General features: G+C 32.0%; 1 protein-coding gene across 12 annotated transcripts in view; it reads right to left on the bottom strand.

Moving 5' to 3' along the window:
- Window positions 1–18,400, bottom strand: part of SPOCK3 (SPARC/osteonectin, cwcv and kazal like domains proteoglycan 3) — a 328,840-nt gene that overhangs the window by 15,527 nt on the left and 294,913 nt on the right. For 11 of the 12 annotated variants that reach the window (XM_011363729.1, XM_011363727.1, XM_011363725.1 and 8 more), the window contains one exon: window positions 14,298–14,417. The exons of the other annotated variant lie outside the window; for it this stretch is intronic. In XM_011363729.1, the coding sequence (XP_011362031.1) occupies window positions 14,298–14,417 (120 nt within the window). The remainder of the gene's footprint in view (window positions 1–14,297; window positions 14,418–18,400) is intronic. 12 annotated transcript variants of the gene reach the window in all.

Genomic DNA, 18,400 nt, shown 5'->3' on the forward strand with positions numbered 1-18,400 from the left:
AAACCCAGAAATGTGGGTGGTATCTAGAAGCTGAGTCTAGCCCTCACACTATATAGCTAGCAAAGAAACAGAAATCTTGGTTCTATAACTGAAAGGACCTGAATTTTGTCAACAACTCAACTGATCAAAGAAATGAATCCTCTCGTAGAGCCTCCAGAAAGGCCTGTAGTCCAGCAGACACCTTGCTTTTTGTGTGGTGAGGTCTGTTTTAACTTTTTGGGTATAGAAATGTAAAATAAATTATTATTGCTTCAACTACTAAACATCGTGGTCATCTGTTACATCAGCAATAGAAAATTAATATAGTTTATAAACTATATAATAAAGATTTTTTGTGTGTGCTCTAGGGTTGAAACCCCACAGTACTTTGTTATGATGTTTGCTCTAAGCAGCTTATTAGTTTTGCAAGTGATTAAAAATGAGAAAAAAAATCTCTCTTATTTTAAAGGAAAATCTGTTCTCTGACACAATACTTCTGACAGCAAACATGTGGGTTTTCCTCACCAAGCGATTCTCCATTTCTCTGTGGACAACAACAGAGGGTCCTGCAGTTCACTTCTGACACCACCTACTGAATGAGTACAGAATCTACAAGATTCTCTTCGCTCCCCCTCCTCCCCCCGCCCCCTGCCACCACACTTCAGACACCAATCGCAAGCAGTGGATCCCAAGAGCATCCACACTTCAACGATATTTTCTGTGACGTGATATTTTCCTCTGGCTGGCCACTACCTCTTAGTCCTTGAACATCCAGTGATCCAATCTTACTGTTGGAGTTCACTCACTATTTCAGATGGCCTTCTTGGGCAGAATTTACATTAGTTCTTACTCATATGGTTCCAATGTTGTCCATGGTTACTATCTTTGTAGTTTTTGCCCAGATACATAATTCCAAAGCAGCAGTAACTTTTCTTTTCTTTGATGCCAAGCAAGTAAGCAGCTCATGGCTATCTCTACTTTTTAGATTTTCCTGGTGAAGTTCAGGCCATAATCCACTGGTCTGGGAGCACACAGAAAACTCTAAGTGGTTCTGTTGAAATCCCTCCCTTAACCTGGAGTGAAGGGAGGCACCCTCATTTCTTCTTAGAGAAGTCAAGAAATCATAGCAGAGCTCTTTCTAAGTAAATCCTCATCATAAAGTCTGTTGGCATCTTTGCTTCCTTTATCCTTTTAGATCCTCCTTTGCCTATATTTTAAGGGCAACTCATTTATATCTGCAAAATTCCTTAACAGTAGTATTAGAATAGTGTTTGTTTGAATAACCAGGGGCCAGGAAACTTGGAAGAACCATCTTTAGAATTCTGCCCCCTAAACTGTCCCTAAATTAAACAGGATATTTGAGTAGAAATATAAAAGTGCAAATATGAGTAACCAGGGATTATGGGGCAGGGCATTCCAGGTAAATGAAAGAGTAAGTAAAAAGGATCGAAGATTGGGGCAGAAGCTACCAAACACAAAGTCTTTACAATTAAAAAATATCTCTTAATATTCCCTGAATGTTTATGCTGTTGCAAAAAAATAAGTTTATTGACTTTTAGAATGCAGACACATAGCAGCTTGTTTCCTAATCCTGTGAAATAGCAAGCCTATTTTAACAATTACATTTGCTTAGTCAGCAAATATATAATCAGCATAACTGAGATTAACATAAATAGATGTAACATCATTCAAATAAAAACAAAAACTCAGTAAATATGATTGCAAAACATTCAAAATGGCTGAAGGATTGTCCTCAGTCACGAAGGTTTAATATTTTAAAAATTGCTGTAATTCCCCTACCTCAAAAAAAGTATTGTTTGATTTGCTAAGGAAGAGGCATAAACAGGAGTAAGTAATGAAAATTAAAATGCCATTCTATTCCTTACTGGGTTCAATACATGCTCCTAGGCTTTGTTGATTTAAAGACAGATAAAACAAAAATCTTCCCTTCAACCAGTCATTTAAATAGCTATTTTATAGTCTGCTTCCAGTAATGGCTGAGTAACATTTACTGGACTGAAACCCCTACCCATAAGTTTTTAAATTCTGCACATAATTAAAAACAAAAACAAAAACAAAAACAAAAAACAGAAAGCAACAGAAGAGTGAATAAGAAGCAGGCAGATTCTGGTGGAAAGTCCACATTTTGAGGAGGGTAGTTATATGGAGATATGAAGTAAATTCCTGTTTTTCACTGTTATCCTGGGGGCAGACAGAGTTGAGAGAGCAAAGACAACAGGGACACAGGTGAAAAAAGAATGTAGACATTCTAGCCTAGAGAGCCAGAAAATTTTGTATAACCATCGAAGTACAATGAGGGAGAAATATAGGAAGGAAAGGAACCAGAAAGCCAAATATTGCCTGCCCCAAATTCTGATGACCCATCAACCACACATACACACTGTAGACTCAAATCACCTCCGCTAGAGACTACAAATATGAACTGAGATTAGGGCTGGCACCCAAGAAATACAGTTTTCATTTTGAGCCCAACAAAATTAATCATGTGCTAAAACAAAAAACATTCATTGGACTAAAGCGATATAATAAAACATCCCATAATTTAATATCCATAACATCTGGGACACAATCCAAAATTATGACTTATGAAACACCAAGACAATGGCATATATACTTAAAAGAAAAGACAATAAGAACAAATTTGAGATGACCCAGTTGTTGGAATTAGCAGATAAAATTTTAAAATAACGAAAATAGCTATTTTTAATGAAGAAAAAAATTGTAATCTCTGCAATGAGAGAAACAAGTAGAGAAATAGAAATTATAAGAAAGAACTAAATGAAAATTCAAGAACAAAATAACAAAGCAGCCTATAATTTTTTTTTAATCACTAGATGGCTCCAATTGCAGAAATAAGTTTCCAGAAGAAAAATTAAACTTGAATATAGATCAATTATAATAACATAATGTGAACGAAAGAAATGAATAGAGCCTCAGGGAACTGCTAGGTAATATCAAGGAATACAGCACAGGGAGTTGAAGCCCCAGAAGAGAATAGAAAGATGGTATAGGAAAAATAATTTGAGAAAATAATGGTGGAAAATGTGCTTAAATATGTAAATTTACAGATGAAAGATATGCAACAATCTTCAAGCAAAATATATACAAAGAAGGCTATTCCTAGTCAAAATCTTAAGAAGTAAAGATAAATGCCGAACTTGAAATCAGCAGGAAGATAATGACACATAACAATTAAACAATGATTCAACTGCAGCCTGGCATTTCATCAGAAATTTTAGAGGCCAGGAAGGCTTGAATAATATCTTTAAATGTTGAAAAAAAATGAGAAACAATTTTAAAAATCTACATGCAGTAAAAATGTTCTACAGGAACGAAGGCAAAGTCTTTCTGCTTTCATCTAGGGGGTAGAAAGTTGAAACAAATATTGCTCCAACACTACGAATAAGGAAAAATGAAAATCTACAAAAACATACCTCTTTTTGAACCTGCCAGGTACTCTGTGTCCCAGGGCAATGCAATAACCCAGACTCTGAAAAGAGGCCCATGTCTCCAAGAGATGGGATGCGAGCACTTGCTTTCCAAAGACAGTCACTGAATACTATACAAACTAACAAGGAGAATTCAGCTAAAATTGTCAATGAATTTATAAGGGCTGAGTGTGGGCTAGCCTGACAGTAAGTAATCCCAGGAAGCCACTAAAGTAAGAGGACTTTATTCCACAATCTCAGCAAGTGCTCTCCAGGAAGACCTGGGCAAGGTAAGAGGCCAAAGGGAGCCACCTGAGAAGCAGAAGCTGCTGTGGGAAAGGTATGGCGGTCCACCTATATCCTCCTTCCTGTATTCCTTATAGAACAACATCATAAGTCATCGGGGAGAGCAGAATGCTCTGTCACTCTGAGGACATTTGTGGGGATATATTTTACCCAGATGAAAAGGAAAGAAATAATAAAAGCTGTTCTTGAGTAAGAAATATTTCAAGAGCTAATGGATTCTACAAAATTAATGAAATACTGCAAACCTCAAAGATAAGAATCTTAGAGATCACTAAAAAGAAAGGCCTACCAAGGAAAGAAGGAAAGAACTAAGGAAATGAAACCTAGACACATCAGAGTTGAGGTGCTCAAAACCAATGATAAGGAGAACAATCTTTCAAGCAGCTAGAGGCAAATACATACTCCTACAGAGGAAAAAAAAAAGGAGAGAATGGTGGCCAATTTCTCAACTGAAACACCACAACCCAATTACAATGGAAGGACATTTGTAACATGCTGAAAAAAAAAAATTAAACTCTCAATCCAAAATTATCTTTGGATAATATCTTTGTACAAGGAAAGAGAAATGGCTTTTAAACAAACAAAAATGAGAAAAAATTATTTAAAGCAGATGTGAACTATGAGAAAAGTTAAAAAATGCATTCTTCATGAAGAATAAATATGATACTAGACAGAAATTTGGTTTGTTACCAAAAGAATAAATAAACAGAAAACTCTAAAAAATTCTGGAAGTAGCATAAAGATGTATATAAAATTTATACTTTTAAAAAAAATTCATTTTAAAATAAAATTACCTCTAACCTAAAGTTATTAGCAATGTATTGTATGTTCGTAGCATATGCAAAAAATATATGTCAAAAGAGCACAAATGGTGAGACAAATTGAGAGTTGTATTTCCTTCTAATAAATATGGAATGACAAAATGTATTGTGAAGGAAGATTGTGACAAACTGCATTTGTATCTTGTAAATCCTAGGACAATCATTAAAAGGAAGCAAGAATAATAAACCAGGAGTAGAGATAAAATGAATCATAAAAATACTTAATTTGTCCAAAATAAGGCATTATAAGAGTGAAAAAAATGGGCAAAGTAATGATAGGAAAAATAGAGAACAACTAGTAAGAAAGTAGATTGTAATTAGATCACATTAATAATTATACCAAATGTAAATAATCTAAGCATATCAATTAAAATACAAAAAAAGTCAAATTGTATAAAAATGTAAGACTGAACTATAAATTTCCCTGAAGGAAACTGTTTAAAATAAAATGACATAGTAGATTGAAATTAATGTTTGGAAAAAATAAACCATGCAAACACTACTGGAAAGAAAGCCAGACTGACTATTTAACTTCAGAATAAGGAATGTTATTGAGATAAAAAGTTACTACATAATGATAGAGGGAAGACATAAAAACCTTGAATGTGTATGTATCTAAAACGAAGCTTCAAAATGCATGAGAAAAAAAAACAATAGAACTAAGCAGAGGAAAAGATAAATTCTCAATTATATCTGGAGACTTCAACACTACTCTATAAATAATCAATAGAACAAGTAGACGGAAAAACAGTAAGGGTATAGAAGATCAGAATAATATTATCAATAAACTTAAAATAATTTATGTTGATAGAACAGTCCAATAAATAATAAAAGAATACATATTCCCATTAAGTGCATATAAAACATATTCTGAGCCATAAAACAGATCTTAACAAATTTGAAAGAACTGAAATCATACAAAGTATGTATCAGAACATAAAGGAATTACAGTAGAAATAAATAACAGATGGAACTATGTAAAAATATGTAGAAAACAAACAGAAAATATAAAGAGTACATGTGGATTAAAGGATTGTAAAGATGTCATCAAAATTCAGTAAAGAAATATGATCTATTGCCGGAATCCTCTCATATCAATAAATTGTGGATGGTTTAAAGATTTAAGTGAAAAAAATATATACAGTAGAAGAATATCCAGTATTTTTAGAAGAGAGATTTGTCTTAAGAAACACAAATTAAGAACTCTGAAATCAAAACAGAAAGATGGAGTAAGAAAATATCTGCAACACAAAAAAAAGATTAAAAGATTAAATGTTTATGTGAAGATATGTGTGAGAATAAAGATTGTAAAACCATATACACCAGGCTGCTAATAATTTTTTACCTCGTGTTGTGTAATGATTTTGAGCTATTTTCTTTTCTTTTTATTTATATTTTCACCTTTGTTTTAGCTATGACTTCTTGATGCTTTTAAGATCCCTATAATGTACACATTCCAGCTTGTGTATAACTCAACTGGCCGAGTAAAATTCAATAGAAATAATGCTTATATTGCAAATGACTAATACATATAAATAATGTATGTAATGTAAAACTTTGTTTTACTTTTCTGCATAGATTTTTTTTTAACAATTTATTTGTTGTTATCTTTTTTGGAGGGGAGGTGTTTCACTCTTTACTAGGTTCTAAAAGTTCAAATTAGTGGTTAAATGTGCTCTAAATACCCTAGATGGTTATATTTTGAAATTAAGGTATTCATTTTGTTGAAAACAGAATATAATAAAATTGAAAGTATTCCGTTTACCTTGTGAGACTCATCCTACTTGTTAATGATTCCAAAATTGCCAGTGTTAATTGTAATGCCCTCTCCCTGGAAAAATACAGTTCCTAAAGACTAGGGGTTCACCAAAAAGTTTTGGCACCTAGCAAATCCAATGGATAATTTCCAAGGACATGACAGTGCAACAAAACAATTTTATTATGATATATCCTTCACTTACCACATTTATTTTATAATTATAGTTTTAATTTATATAGGATTACATTAATTATCTAAACATGAAATACATAATTTCTACAAAACTATAACATCCAAATATTAAGATATTACCTTAGTAATACTAAAGTATATAATTCAATTTTATTAGAGTTTTTGTGTCTACCTAATAAAAGATGTTTCAATAACTAGAACAAAATTAGTAATGATCTGTATTATTCATTTTATTACTTGAAATGAAAGAAAATTCATCTTTTAGCTTTACAAATCTTTGTTTTCAAAAGATGAAGTTCCCTGCTATAACTAGAAGGCTCCTAATTACATTCATAGGGCATTGTTTTTAAGCTATCTGATTCCAAATTGAATCTTCTTCTCAATGTGAAGACAGCATGACGTAAAATGAGCAATATCTTGTGAAGAAATTAGAATGCATTCATCTACCCTGAGGGTGTAAGTAATTCTATCATTTTCTCTGACTGAGGAGAACATTTGGTAAGTAGGAAAGAAAAAATAAGACATTATCTTAATCCGAGTCAGACTGTTAATCTGAGGATTTTGTATATGATTGTAATGTCCTAATGCTTTCCAAGTGGACAAAAAGAAAATTAATATAATATCTCTTTCAAAGGACGCACATGCACAAACACACACACACACACGCACACTCAATTGCAACCATATTTTAAAAAAGAAACCTAGGTATAGTATTTCTGTTCTGTAATTTTCAGAGATTTAAATAGTAAAAGAAAAAATATCAAGGCATAGAGATTATAATAGTAAACATATACTTATTGAGAAAAGCCTAAAATAAATACTTTCAGGATATAATGATAATACAATCAGAGGCTAAATAGTTATATTTCCTTCACCTTCTTATCATAAAACATATTTAAAATTTTTTGCTATCTTAGTACTTTTCAAAAAAAAGTCATTTTTGTCAGTAATAGCTCCAAAATATATCCAAATAAAACATATCCAAGAAGCGTAATTTTTTAATATACAATAGATTTGTTAAAAACTGGCAAACTTTACCCTCTTGCTTAATTACTTAAAAAGCTATATCAGTATTGATCTTTTTTGTCAACTGAAACCATTTAACTGTGAAATATTTACACTAGCCAAGATTCAGATAAATGATCAATTCTTTTTTTGGTAATAGCTACATAATTCTTTATGTAACAGCTGTGATGCAATTTGGTCAATTAAAAACTCAGATTAGTTTCCTATTGTGTACTAAAAAACAATAACTACTAGGGAAAAAAAACTACTATTTCACCACACCTCAAAATATTTTTGACAGTGTAATAAGGTGTTTAATTAATGTAAAATATATAGCAGTGTTAATCTGATAGCCAGTATATGAGGCTAGCAAGTTCTCCTTTTTTTTATAAGGCTACAGTCCACATTTGAAGTTCATTGCCTTATAAAAAAAATAGTAGAGTATCTTCCCATTTAAGTTTCATCAAGTCGTGACCCTTTTATTTCAGTCTTGCTACTGTCAGAGATTTGCATTTCTGGAGCCTGCATGTCATTCAGTAATAATGAGAAAGCAGCTACGAGCGACTTTTATCACTGTTTTGAAACTAGGACAATTTTGACATAACTTATAATTAGATTTATTAACTTAGTCATTAATCTAATTGTTACTAAGTCCGTGTTATGTGCCAGTGCCAATTCTAGTAGCTGGGGATTCTACAGTAAAAAATTCTTGGCCTTATAGAACTTACATTTTATTTGGAAATGAGACAAAATAAAACGAGTAAACATTTCTATATCGGGTCGTGACATATGCTATAAAGTAGAGCAAAGCAGCATAAGAGGAGACGAACATTCTATGGTGGTGCATTTTACATGTGGTGAAAGAAAATGCACCTACTGCTGGATACTGAGCAAGATGCTGAATGAAGTGAGAGAACACAGACACCTGGGTGAAGAGCATTCTAGGACCCCCAAACCAGCAAATATGAAGCGAGTGTCTCCATTATGAGGAATTAATCAAAATATCCTGTAATACCTCTTAGAACCTACAGATAGGACAGCAGGTAATGATTAAGCCACAAGAGTATTTGTACTACTTGTTTTTAGCAAGCTGGCTTATGAGTAAGAAAAAAAAAATGAAGTTAGAGAGCATAAACTCATTCTGCATTCAGCTTAAGGATTGTTAGTTGCTATGTAGTTATATAATGAGGCTGGATTACAAAAGTGGCATAAATGAAAACAGAAGATGTTATGCCTTGATTTGTATTTTTACTCATTATAACACTGTAGAAAAAAATTAAACTAATAGAAAAAGTTATGCATTACTCAAGAAAATAACTTAGACTATTAAAGTATACCAATTAATTTATATATAAAAAGAAGAGTAGTAAATTTTCAGATGATTTTTATTAAGTTGGCCCTTTAAAAACTACTATTGTTTTTTATTTCTAAAATTGGTAATTTCATATGGTTCAAACTAATCTATGCATTTATGCCCTACGATGTTTGACCAGGTACCAGCTCTTCCTTTGGCCAATGTTTAGAGCCAGCTTTTCTGGATTACATCTACGAGCCTTTACTGCTATGTGTGTTTGGTTGAGAAACAGCATATATCTATAGATTTGTATGAAGTGAAGTAAAGAGCTGAATTTTTCAGATTATTTAAAGATAGAAAGTATTGATAAAGAAGGCATGGGCTGACATCCCCTTTTCATCCTCCTCCTGCGTGCCAACCAATTCAGTGTCAGCTCAAACTCACCTCTTGAACTCATAAATAGACTTTACACTTTATATTAGTGTATGAGGTTAGATCAAACAGATTTAAGTTTTGAGAATTATTTTGTTAAGAAACCATATGTTCTAGTAACAAATATTCTAATGACATAGAAAGTAAATTCTATGTTATTCCAAAGAGTTAAATTAGGATGAACCATTTATGAGAATTATACTAATTTAACATCACTAGAGATATAGATCCACCAAAAGACAAATATCTACCTCAAAGGTAATATTGTATAAATTAAACAAGAGATATTGACATTTAAGCATTTTTCTTGGTACAACTAGAAAATTATACATATTTTGGCCATTCCTTATATATTTATTATTATTATTACTATTATGATATTTCAAAACAAATAAGAATTTTTTTCTAAATTTTTCTTTAGATCTTCACTCTTTCTATATCAAATTTGAAGTTAGTTGATTAAGCATAAGGAAGGTGTTCTGACCAACCAAAATGTAGCAAGCTCCCCTCTCAATGATCAACTTCCATCTACTGTCATTCTTTAGTCAAGTGAATGTTGGAGTCTGAAGACAAATGGGTGAAAACTGGTAGAGAGCTAGGTGGATGATGAAGAACAGGATAGGGATCCCCAATGTGGAGAATAGAAAATGACAGATTCTGAGAAGAGACTGACTCACAGGAAACTGTAGACTCCTGGGGGAAGGTCAAAATCAACTCCCTGTACTGGGGGCTAGATTTCATAAAGAAGCCCATGACAGTCTAAGAGACACAGGAATAAGGTGCCATCCTCCAAGGCTTGAGAAAGCGGTAGCCTTCCTGATAATCTGAGGCAAAGCCAGTGAGACTGCTTTCCATCCCAGGTAGGACTACTGACAGGAAGGGATGTCACCAAATAGACTGGGACCCAGTGAACAGACAGAGGAAAACCACCACATATCTCAAGGGCCCAAGTAGCCAAAGATTAAAATAAAAAATCAATTACATATTGAGCTGCATAAATTTGAGAGGAAGCAGTTTTCCTAAATCTAAGACACACACACACTCACACACACATACACACTATTTAAAAGTACAGACATTTAAAAAGTGTGTAGAACTACTTTCTAGACTGAAAAGTACAATTTCCCAGCTAAGTAACCCCATAAGTGAATTGTAAGAGGGATCCATCACCCTTGAGCACCAAATTAGTGGCCTAGAGAATCAAGTGTGAGAAATATATAAACACACAGACCAAAGATATAAAAGAATAGAAATTATGAGTGAAATAAGAAACTTAATAGTCTCAGATTCTTGCTCAGTACATAAATGGATCACTTATATTTAGGAATAGAGTTTGTCCAAGAGCTCACAATTGCCCATTTGGGCTTGACCAAATTTTAGCCAGGCTTTTCTCCTCCCCAGACATCTAAACATTGGCTTTTCTATAAGTCCGAGCAGGGATGAGAACACTTAGATGCAGAACATCCCTACTTAACTACCTATTCTGAGACTCTGCTGACCACAGAGAGAACTATTCGCTGTTCAAGTGCCCAGCTTTTGCTACCTGCTCATCCTACCCACTTGCCATCCTCCTCTACAAAGGTACTGCTAGCCCTGCTGACCCCCTTCTATTAAAGAAAAGCCTTTTTCTGTGATTGATTTGTGATTCTAGCAAGTCTTGAGGTTTAAACACTCTCCTTACAATAGTCTTTTTAAAATAAAGTCTGTCTTTACTCAGTCCAGATTTGTTTTTTATTTGACATTTATATGGTGTGTGACTTGGAGTGCTGAACACCCCTTGAGCCCCAATGTCTTCACTTAAGTATTCATGGAAGCTTCTTGGACCCTTTGTGTCTTGCCTGGCTGGGAAAATTCGGGTCCACAGTGGTGAGTCACAACTCTTGATCCAGTGCAGTGGACTTGTCTGCTGTAGCAGAATAAGAAGGTACTTTGATTCAGTTAAATGGAACTCTTCCCTGTTTTTTGTTTGAGTGAGAATCTTCTTAGACTGACATCTTCTTGGCTCGTTTTGAGTGGGAATTTAACCCCTGACTCTTTCTGTGGAGCAGTTCTATTCTGGGCTCTTTCGTGAGGCCTACTTAATTTATTTAACTAGTCTCCTCTCCACCTTGCTGACTACGTATTGCACCCCTATGGCACTATTTCCTTCCAATGTCTCCACGAATGGCAAAATGTCATTACGGATAATTTGACACTACAATGACCATTTTCAAAAAAGGATCCTCACAAACCAGCTCATCTAAGAACTCTCCATTTCCATCAATCTTCGTTCCTTCTTCGCCCTTTTTTTTTTTTTAACCACTTTCAATCTTCCCATCAGCTCCCTAAAATCTTTTGATTTGTTCTTCAACATCCTCATCTCCTCCATCTTTCTTTTCATTTCTGCTAAAGGCCGTCTGTAGTCAGTCCGGATCTGTTTCTGTTTGACTTTTTAATGGCGCCACAACTTGGAGCATTGAACACCCTTTGGACCCTACCATCGTCACCCACATGTTCATGGAGGCTTTCTCTTCCCGCTCCTGCCCCTTAATCCACTCTAGTCACTCAAGCTCTGGACTCTGGCCTATCAGGGGCTTTCAGGGGATCCACGGACTCCAATAGCAACCGTCTGAGGTCTTTCTAGTATTATTGGTCATTTTTGCTATATGTGTTTGCTACTATATTTTTAAAATATATAGATTTCTGTTCTGTCCATTAATAAATTATGCTTATTGCTGTATCTTATAACACTATATCCTACTTACTCCTTTTTAGCACAGACTTCACCTTATAAAATAGTAATAATATCACCACTACATTCACTTTTATTACATTTGTCTGACATACTTGCTGACATTTTTTTGTCAATCTTTCTTTGTTACTTAGACTTAAATGTCTTTCTTATAAACTTTCATAGTTGGGTTTTGAGTTTTCAATATGACAGTGAGCATACTTTGTATTTTTTTAATAATTAAGATAAATTCAACATAAAGTACAGGAAAAAATTCTGATAAGATACAGAATGTTTGCCATTTAAACATTTAAACATATTACCCAGAAGACAAAGAAAACTTATCTTGCAATCTCTCATTAAAAGCAGATCAATATTCCAAGAAGATTTTGTCATTTTAACAGAGACAAAATCAAATTTTAGTTTTACATCAGTATATTGTTTGATACTAATTTTAAAACATGTCATAAGAATAAATCCTTTAACTATTAGCCAGCATGGACCATGACAAATAATATTTTGGGGAAACCTTTTATATTCTGTATTTATATAGACTTTGTTTTGTGTATTTTTGAAACAATTAGTCATTTTATTTTGAATAAAACCATATTTTCTAACAAAATTATATTTTGCATACCTTGCAATCCAGATTGCCTGCCTTATATCATTATATTTCCAAGTATAGTCCTATTTATATAGAGAAATTATAATTTGTAAATATAATTTTATTTTATACAAAAAATTATAAGAGATAATTTTAAACTATTATGCATTTGAATTTTGTAGATTAGCAGAATTTATATACATTTTATATTTTTTTATAATATAACTTTTTAATGTGGCAAAAATAGACATGTTTATTAATAATCCCAAATGTATACAATTTAAACTAGAAACTATAAAATTAGTTTGAACTATAAAAATTAGAGGCAAAAAAGTATATAAATTTAAAAATATGCTTTAGTGTTTTCTATTTTTTAGAAACTAGCTATTTAGTGACTATATATTAATTAATTTGCATAAGGCTAAGGTTTCAAATTACCTAAACATCTTAGAAATTATATTTAAATTTCGATATTTAAAAGTCAGCTTATTATAAAACATAAATAATGTTGAAATACAGTTTAATATTGGTTTAATTAGTTAAAAACAAATTTGTATTTTTTATAATCCCAACCATCATAGATGTAATACTAACTTATTCAATCAGTTTACCTATATGTTTAGGAAAAACACATCTAAATAGAATAGAAATTTACACCTGTATTATACTTAATGCTGATAACTTTGAATACAGAGCTGTTTTTATTAAAAAACAATAGCAAACTAGTCTTTTCTTTTTTGCCAAAGCTTATTTAAATTATGTGAATTGAATTTTTAAAACATTTGGGTTATTCTTGATAAAAATATTCAAGTATGAAAACTGGTAGGAAAGGTATAGACATGAATTTAAAAATCAATATGTAAGGGTCTAGAACAAACTTTTACTCTATCCTAGATATGTTTATTTCATGAATAAAGGAGCAAATATGCTTGTTTCTATTAAGTAACATGAAGCATCCTACTCCTAGGGCATAAAAAAATTAATATCTGCCAAAAATTTAATTGATAATTCCAAAGACAAATCTGAGAAATACTCCCACAGGGTAGGAAAAATACTATACTCTCTTTCCAAAGTATATGCATAGTCATCATATATGCAAAGATAATTATTATGTCTGACGATAATAGTTTAATTGTATAGCTTAAGAACTATTAAATTCTTTAAGAACATAAACAAGTTTCATAAATACAAAAAAGGTTGAAACAAGAAAATTCCTTGACGAGAAGAAAACAAATGAGGTAATTTAGGAAATATAGATTATGGATGACGGTGCCATTTTATAAATGATTTTGTTTGAAATTGATATTTAAGGATTGCAAGTGAGTGAGGATGGGTCACATCACAATAAGCAAAGAAGGGTGAATACTTGAGAGTCTGTCAGTTCCAAGATGCTGCTCATGATCACTGCCCTACCTCCTCTTCTCCCATTTTAGAGCAAATGTTTCAATCTTTGAAAATTCCCTAAAATTAAGCTCATGTTTCAATATCTTATTATTACTCTTCCAATTCAACTGGAAGCTAAATGCTGTCTCTGAGGGATATCCCTTTTTCTACCAATCGATTGTCACAAATGCTTTATTTCCTTGCAAAATATGGTTGTGCCTGAAAATAATAACAATGTTCTGATTTTTCTTTAGCACCTAAGTGAAGGATAAACTTTGAAATATGTGTTTTGATCTAAGTGATTCATTGGAAATAAAACCCCATATCAAAGACAATGGCGTATATCAAATTTAGACATCTTACTGCTTCTCTCAGGCCTCAGTAATGCTTTTGTCTTCTTATTTTGGCTTCCACTTTCATGAAGGGCCTTGAACCAGTCCCGCAATCTGTTTGCAACTTCTCTGAATTCCAGGTCACTACATGCTAAAAACAAAGAGAAACAACAACACAAATTTTGAATAATAATTTAGCATAAGGTCAATGCTAGTTCTCAAATTATTCCAATAACTGAAAGGTAATGATAATTAAAAGAAAAAAATGTAATACAATTACTAATTGTGTTGCAGCGTTTCAAAAACTAAACATGTGTTTCAAACATAATAAGATATAATGTAATAATATTTTATTTAACAAAGGAATATTATTAATAGGATTCTACTTCCACTTCTCACTAGAATGTAACAGTGATTGAAAGTTCTCACTGTTAACATCATATATATTGAGTCAAATATTTACATGTTGAACATTGTCACGGTAAGGTGGTGGATCATCTGAAGGAAATAAGGTGTTAAAAACCCAAAATGAACACTTACAGATTTGTTATTAGCCATATCTATTATAATGTTATGATTTATAAATTGGCGTCAGCATATTCAATATATGTGGAAATTATCAACTACAAATACATGCTGTTTCTATTTAGTTCAATCCTATATATATTTTAAGCACAGAAAAGGAGGAGCTAGTATATTTAATGTTAGGAAAAATAGTAAAATATTTTTTAAATGATATCACATTCTGCTGTAAAAATAAGGTGTCAGAAACTTTGACATTGAAAACAAAATAATTACTCTTTTTTTAGAAAAATATTATTTATCAATAATTATACATGTATATATGTGTGTATGAGACTAATGCTAAAATATGGTATGCCAAATTCAGTAATTTATTACCAAAATATTTCAAAAATATAAGAAATATTTACTTACATTATTTAGAGGACATTGTGACTACAGGTCTAACTCCTCTGCAAGTAGCAAATGTGCAATTTCCTGAGCTGACAAGTGCTCTTTAATAGTATTCGTCTTGTTCTTTTTGTTAAAAATAATTTACACAATGATATTATAAATGTTGCATTATAGTTAATACATACTGTATATATTACCATATGTTACATAACATGTGTAACATAACAAATGTAGTACAATACAATAAAATATAATTTCTAGTGTTAAAGGGAATAAAATTCCAGACCAATAGAACACTCCCAGTACTCAGTAAAGTGGATGACCCATACTAGTAAATCATTGTCACATTTTAGAAAACTGGAGGGAGGGGAGAAGATAACTGCAAACTGCCGTGTGGGGGTGTAACAAAAATGGTCACATACAAAGAATAAGGAATCAGAATGTCTTCAGGTTTTTCAGTAGCAACATAGATAGGCAGAACGACAATTGAAAAATTACTGTATATTTTAAACTGAGAATTGTATATTTAGAAAAAATTAGGTGGGAAAGTAAGCTAAAGAGATTTTTAAATATACAAGATTCAAAACAACTAACTACTCCAGGAAGCCACTGAAGGATGTGATACACTAAAGAGAACCAAGAAAGAAGATACAGGAAATAAAGATTTAAGAGAGAAATAAAAGAAATTTCTAGAAAGATGGTAAAGAGGAATCTTAGAATGCATGCTGTGTGCCAGGTGGAGAGACCAATAGGGGTAGGTTTGAAAAGGGGTAGGTCCTAGGTCAAGGACAGAGCAATGTACAGAATTTATAGGAAAACAATGAACTGTAGGGAAAGTCCAAGAAAACATCACTTACTGATAAGACAGACAATGGCTGAGACTGAGTGATAAGACAAGATTATGATATGCTCTCAATATAAATATTTACACTCTTGCCTGGTATCTCTGTTTAAACAACATCTAGGCAAAGGTCTTCTGATCAAATAAACTGCTATGCAGAAGAAAATAAAAGCTAACCTGAAGAAGAGGAATTCATGTATACATATATAGTTAGCTCCAATTATCACGTTAGGAGAACTGGATGAATGGAGGAAAGTGGAGTGAAGGAGTTTTATTTTTACCATTTATATATTTTTTTCTTTTGAATTTTGTGCCATATACCTGTACTAATATTCGAAAATTTTTTTTAAATAAAATTTCTTTAAAAAACCAATTACAATGCATCTAAGCCTTGATCCAGAAATTCCATTTTTTAAAAAATTATCATACAAGTATACTACTCATATACAAACTCATTTAATTGGATAAACTTATTTATTTGGCACTTTTATAACAGCAAGTGTGTTAATGACAACTGTCCATCTGCAGTGGCCTGGTAAAATTAATCAGGTATAGAGAATCAAAGAAGCTCTGAGTCCTTAAATAGTTAAGAAGCTCATTGTGGCTAGGTGGAGAGCCAGAGAAGAGAAAGAGCAATTAGGGGGATTGTTTTACAAACTATATAAATGTCTAACCAATGTACAGTATATTTGGGACTAATAATAAAATAAAATTTGAAAAATAACAAAAGAATAATACTGCTATGTACAATCATGAAAAAAAAAAAAAGCTCATTGTGTATTGATATGGAACTAAACCCACAATATATTTTTGTTAAAAAAAATATATAGGTAGCAGAAAAGTGTGTCTATTATACTGCCATTTATTTAAAAGTGAGGAAAAATGCATTTCTTTATATGTGCTTAAAATATCTCTGGAAATACACATAAGAGATTGAAACACTGTCACCTTTGCAATGGGAATTAGTAGAGGGGATAAGGATTGGTGGGATACTTCACTATATGGACATTTTTATACTTTTAAAAAGTAAGGCATGTTAATGTATTCCCTATTTTAAACAAATGAACATTTAAAAATAAAATTTAATTCTCAATTTCCTATATTTCTCTTATGTTTTTTCAAAAAAAAAAACCAAAAAAAAAGCAAAGTTTTATCCAGAAAAATATCTGCTGGAAAACGATTTAAAAAATTTGAAGAAATTGGCACAATTGTGTTAGTATATTTCTGTGATATAGTGCTTTTATGTATATCTAATGATATATTTGTGAATTTGTATTTTTCGAGGTTAAGTAATTTATATTAAAGAAAAAATAGTATTTTAAAAAAATTACTCAAATATGAGACATTATATGCCTTTATTATGGGCCATATATACCTTAGCTTCAGTTCCTATATAAAATTATGCATGTCCTGTAATGGTATACTTTAGCAATTAAGAACCCTGCAGTAATACTGATAATAATAATAGCAGCTAACACTGCATACTAACTGTTACAACTTCTCTCCATTTTTAATTCTTATAAAAGTTTTATAAAATGTACGCGCATATTGCCTCCATTTAAGTGTTAGGAAAATGAAACATCAAGAGCTGTAGAACTTGCCTGAAATCAGACAGACAAGTGGCAGAGCCAAATTCTAAATCCAAAAAGATAGAATAGAGAGTCTAAGGTCTTAATCCTTATAGCAAACTACCTCAGTAGTCCTAATAGCAACAACAACAACAACAACAACAACAACAAAACAATAACAGTGACAAAGTAGTATGCTACAACTTAAACAGACATGTGAAGCAATGCTTCACTAGAAGCTTACAAATTTCCATTTCAGTAAGTTATGTGAAGTGATATAAAATGATTGTCACTGCAGAGATGCATAATGTTAGCAAAACACATTTTTAGAAGACAATACCATAAACCTATATAAATATATCTTCCTGACTTTAAAGAAATTGTGTATCTTCCTTCAAGACCAATTTTTAAGCAATGTTACATGCTACTTACTACATATTCTGCAGCAGTAACAAGGGTCCATGATGGAGGTTACTCAGTTAAGACATGCCTGTCCTTTTTTTTTAGAGAGGCTAAAATGGTCCCATTCTTCTTCATCTTCTTCTTCTTCTTCTTTTTTTTTTTTTAAATAAATCATGAGTCCAACTGTCCTTGTCACGCACACAAAATAAAATACCTAGCTTATACAATATTGAAATATAACATTTTTTAGAGGATGACATTTCTATTTTACTTGCTACTAGATCCTTTGTTCTGATTGGAATATGACCAGTCAGATCTCACCCATGCAAGTGTCTGACAGTCATCAGTAATTTACTACCACTCTTTTCTAAATGAAGTCAATTAATATCTATTCTTCAGATTTTCTAA

This window comes from Pteropus vampyrus, unplaced genomic scaffold, assembly GCF_000151845.1.
Source record: "Pteropus vampyrus isolate Shadow unplaced genomic scaffold, Pvam_2.0 Scaffold88, whole genome shotgun sequence".
In the NCBI taxonomy this organism is placed as follows: Eukaryota; Metazoa; Chordata; class Mammalia; order Chiroptera; family Pteropodidae; genus Pteropus; species Pteropus vampyrus.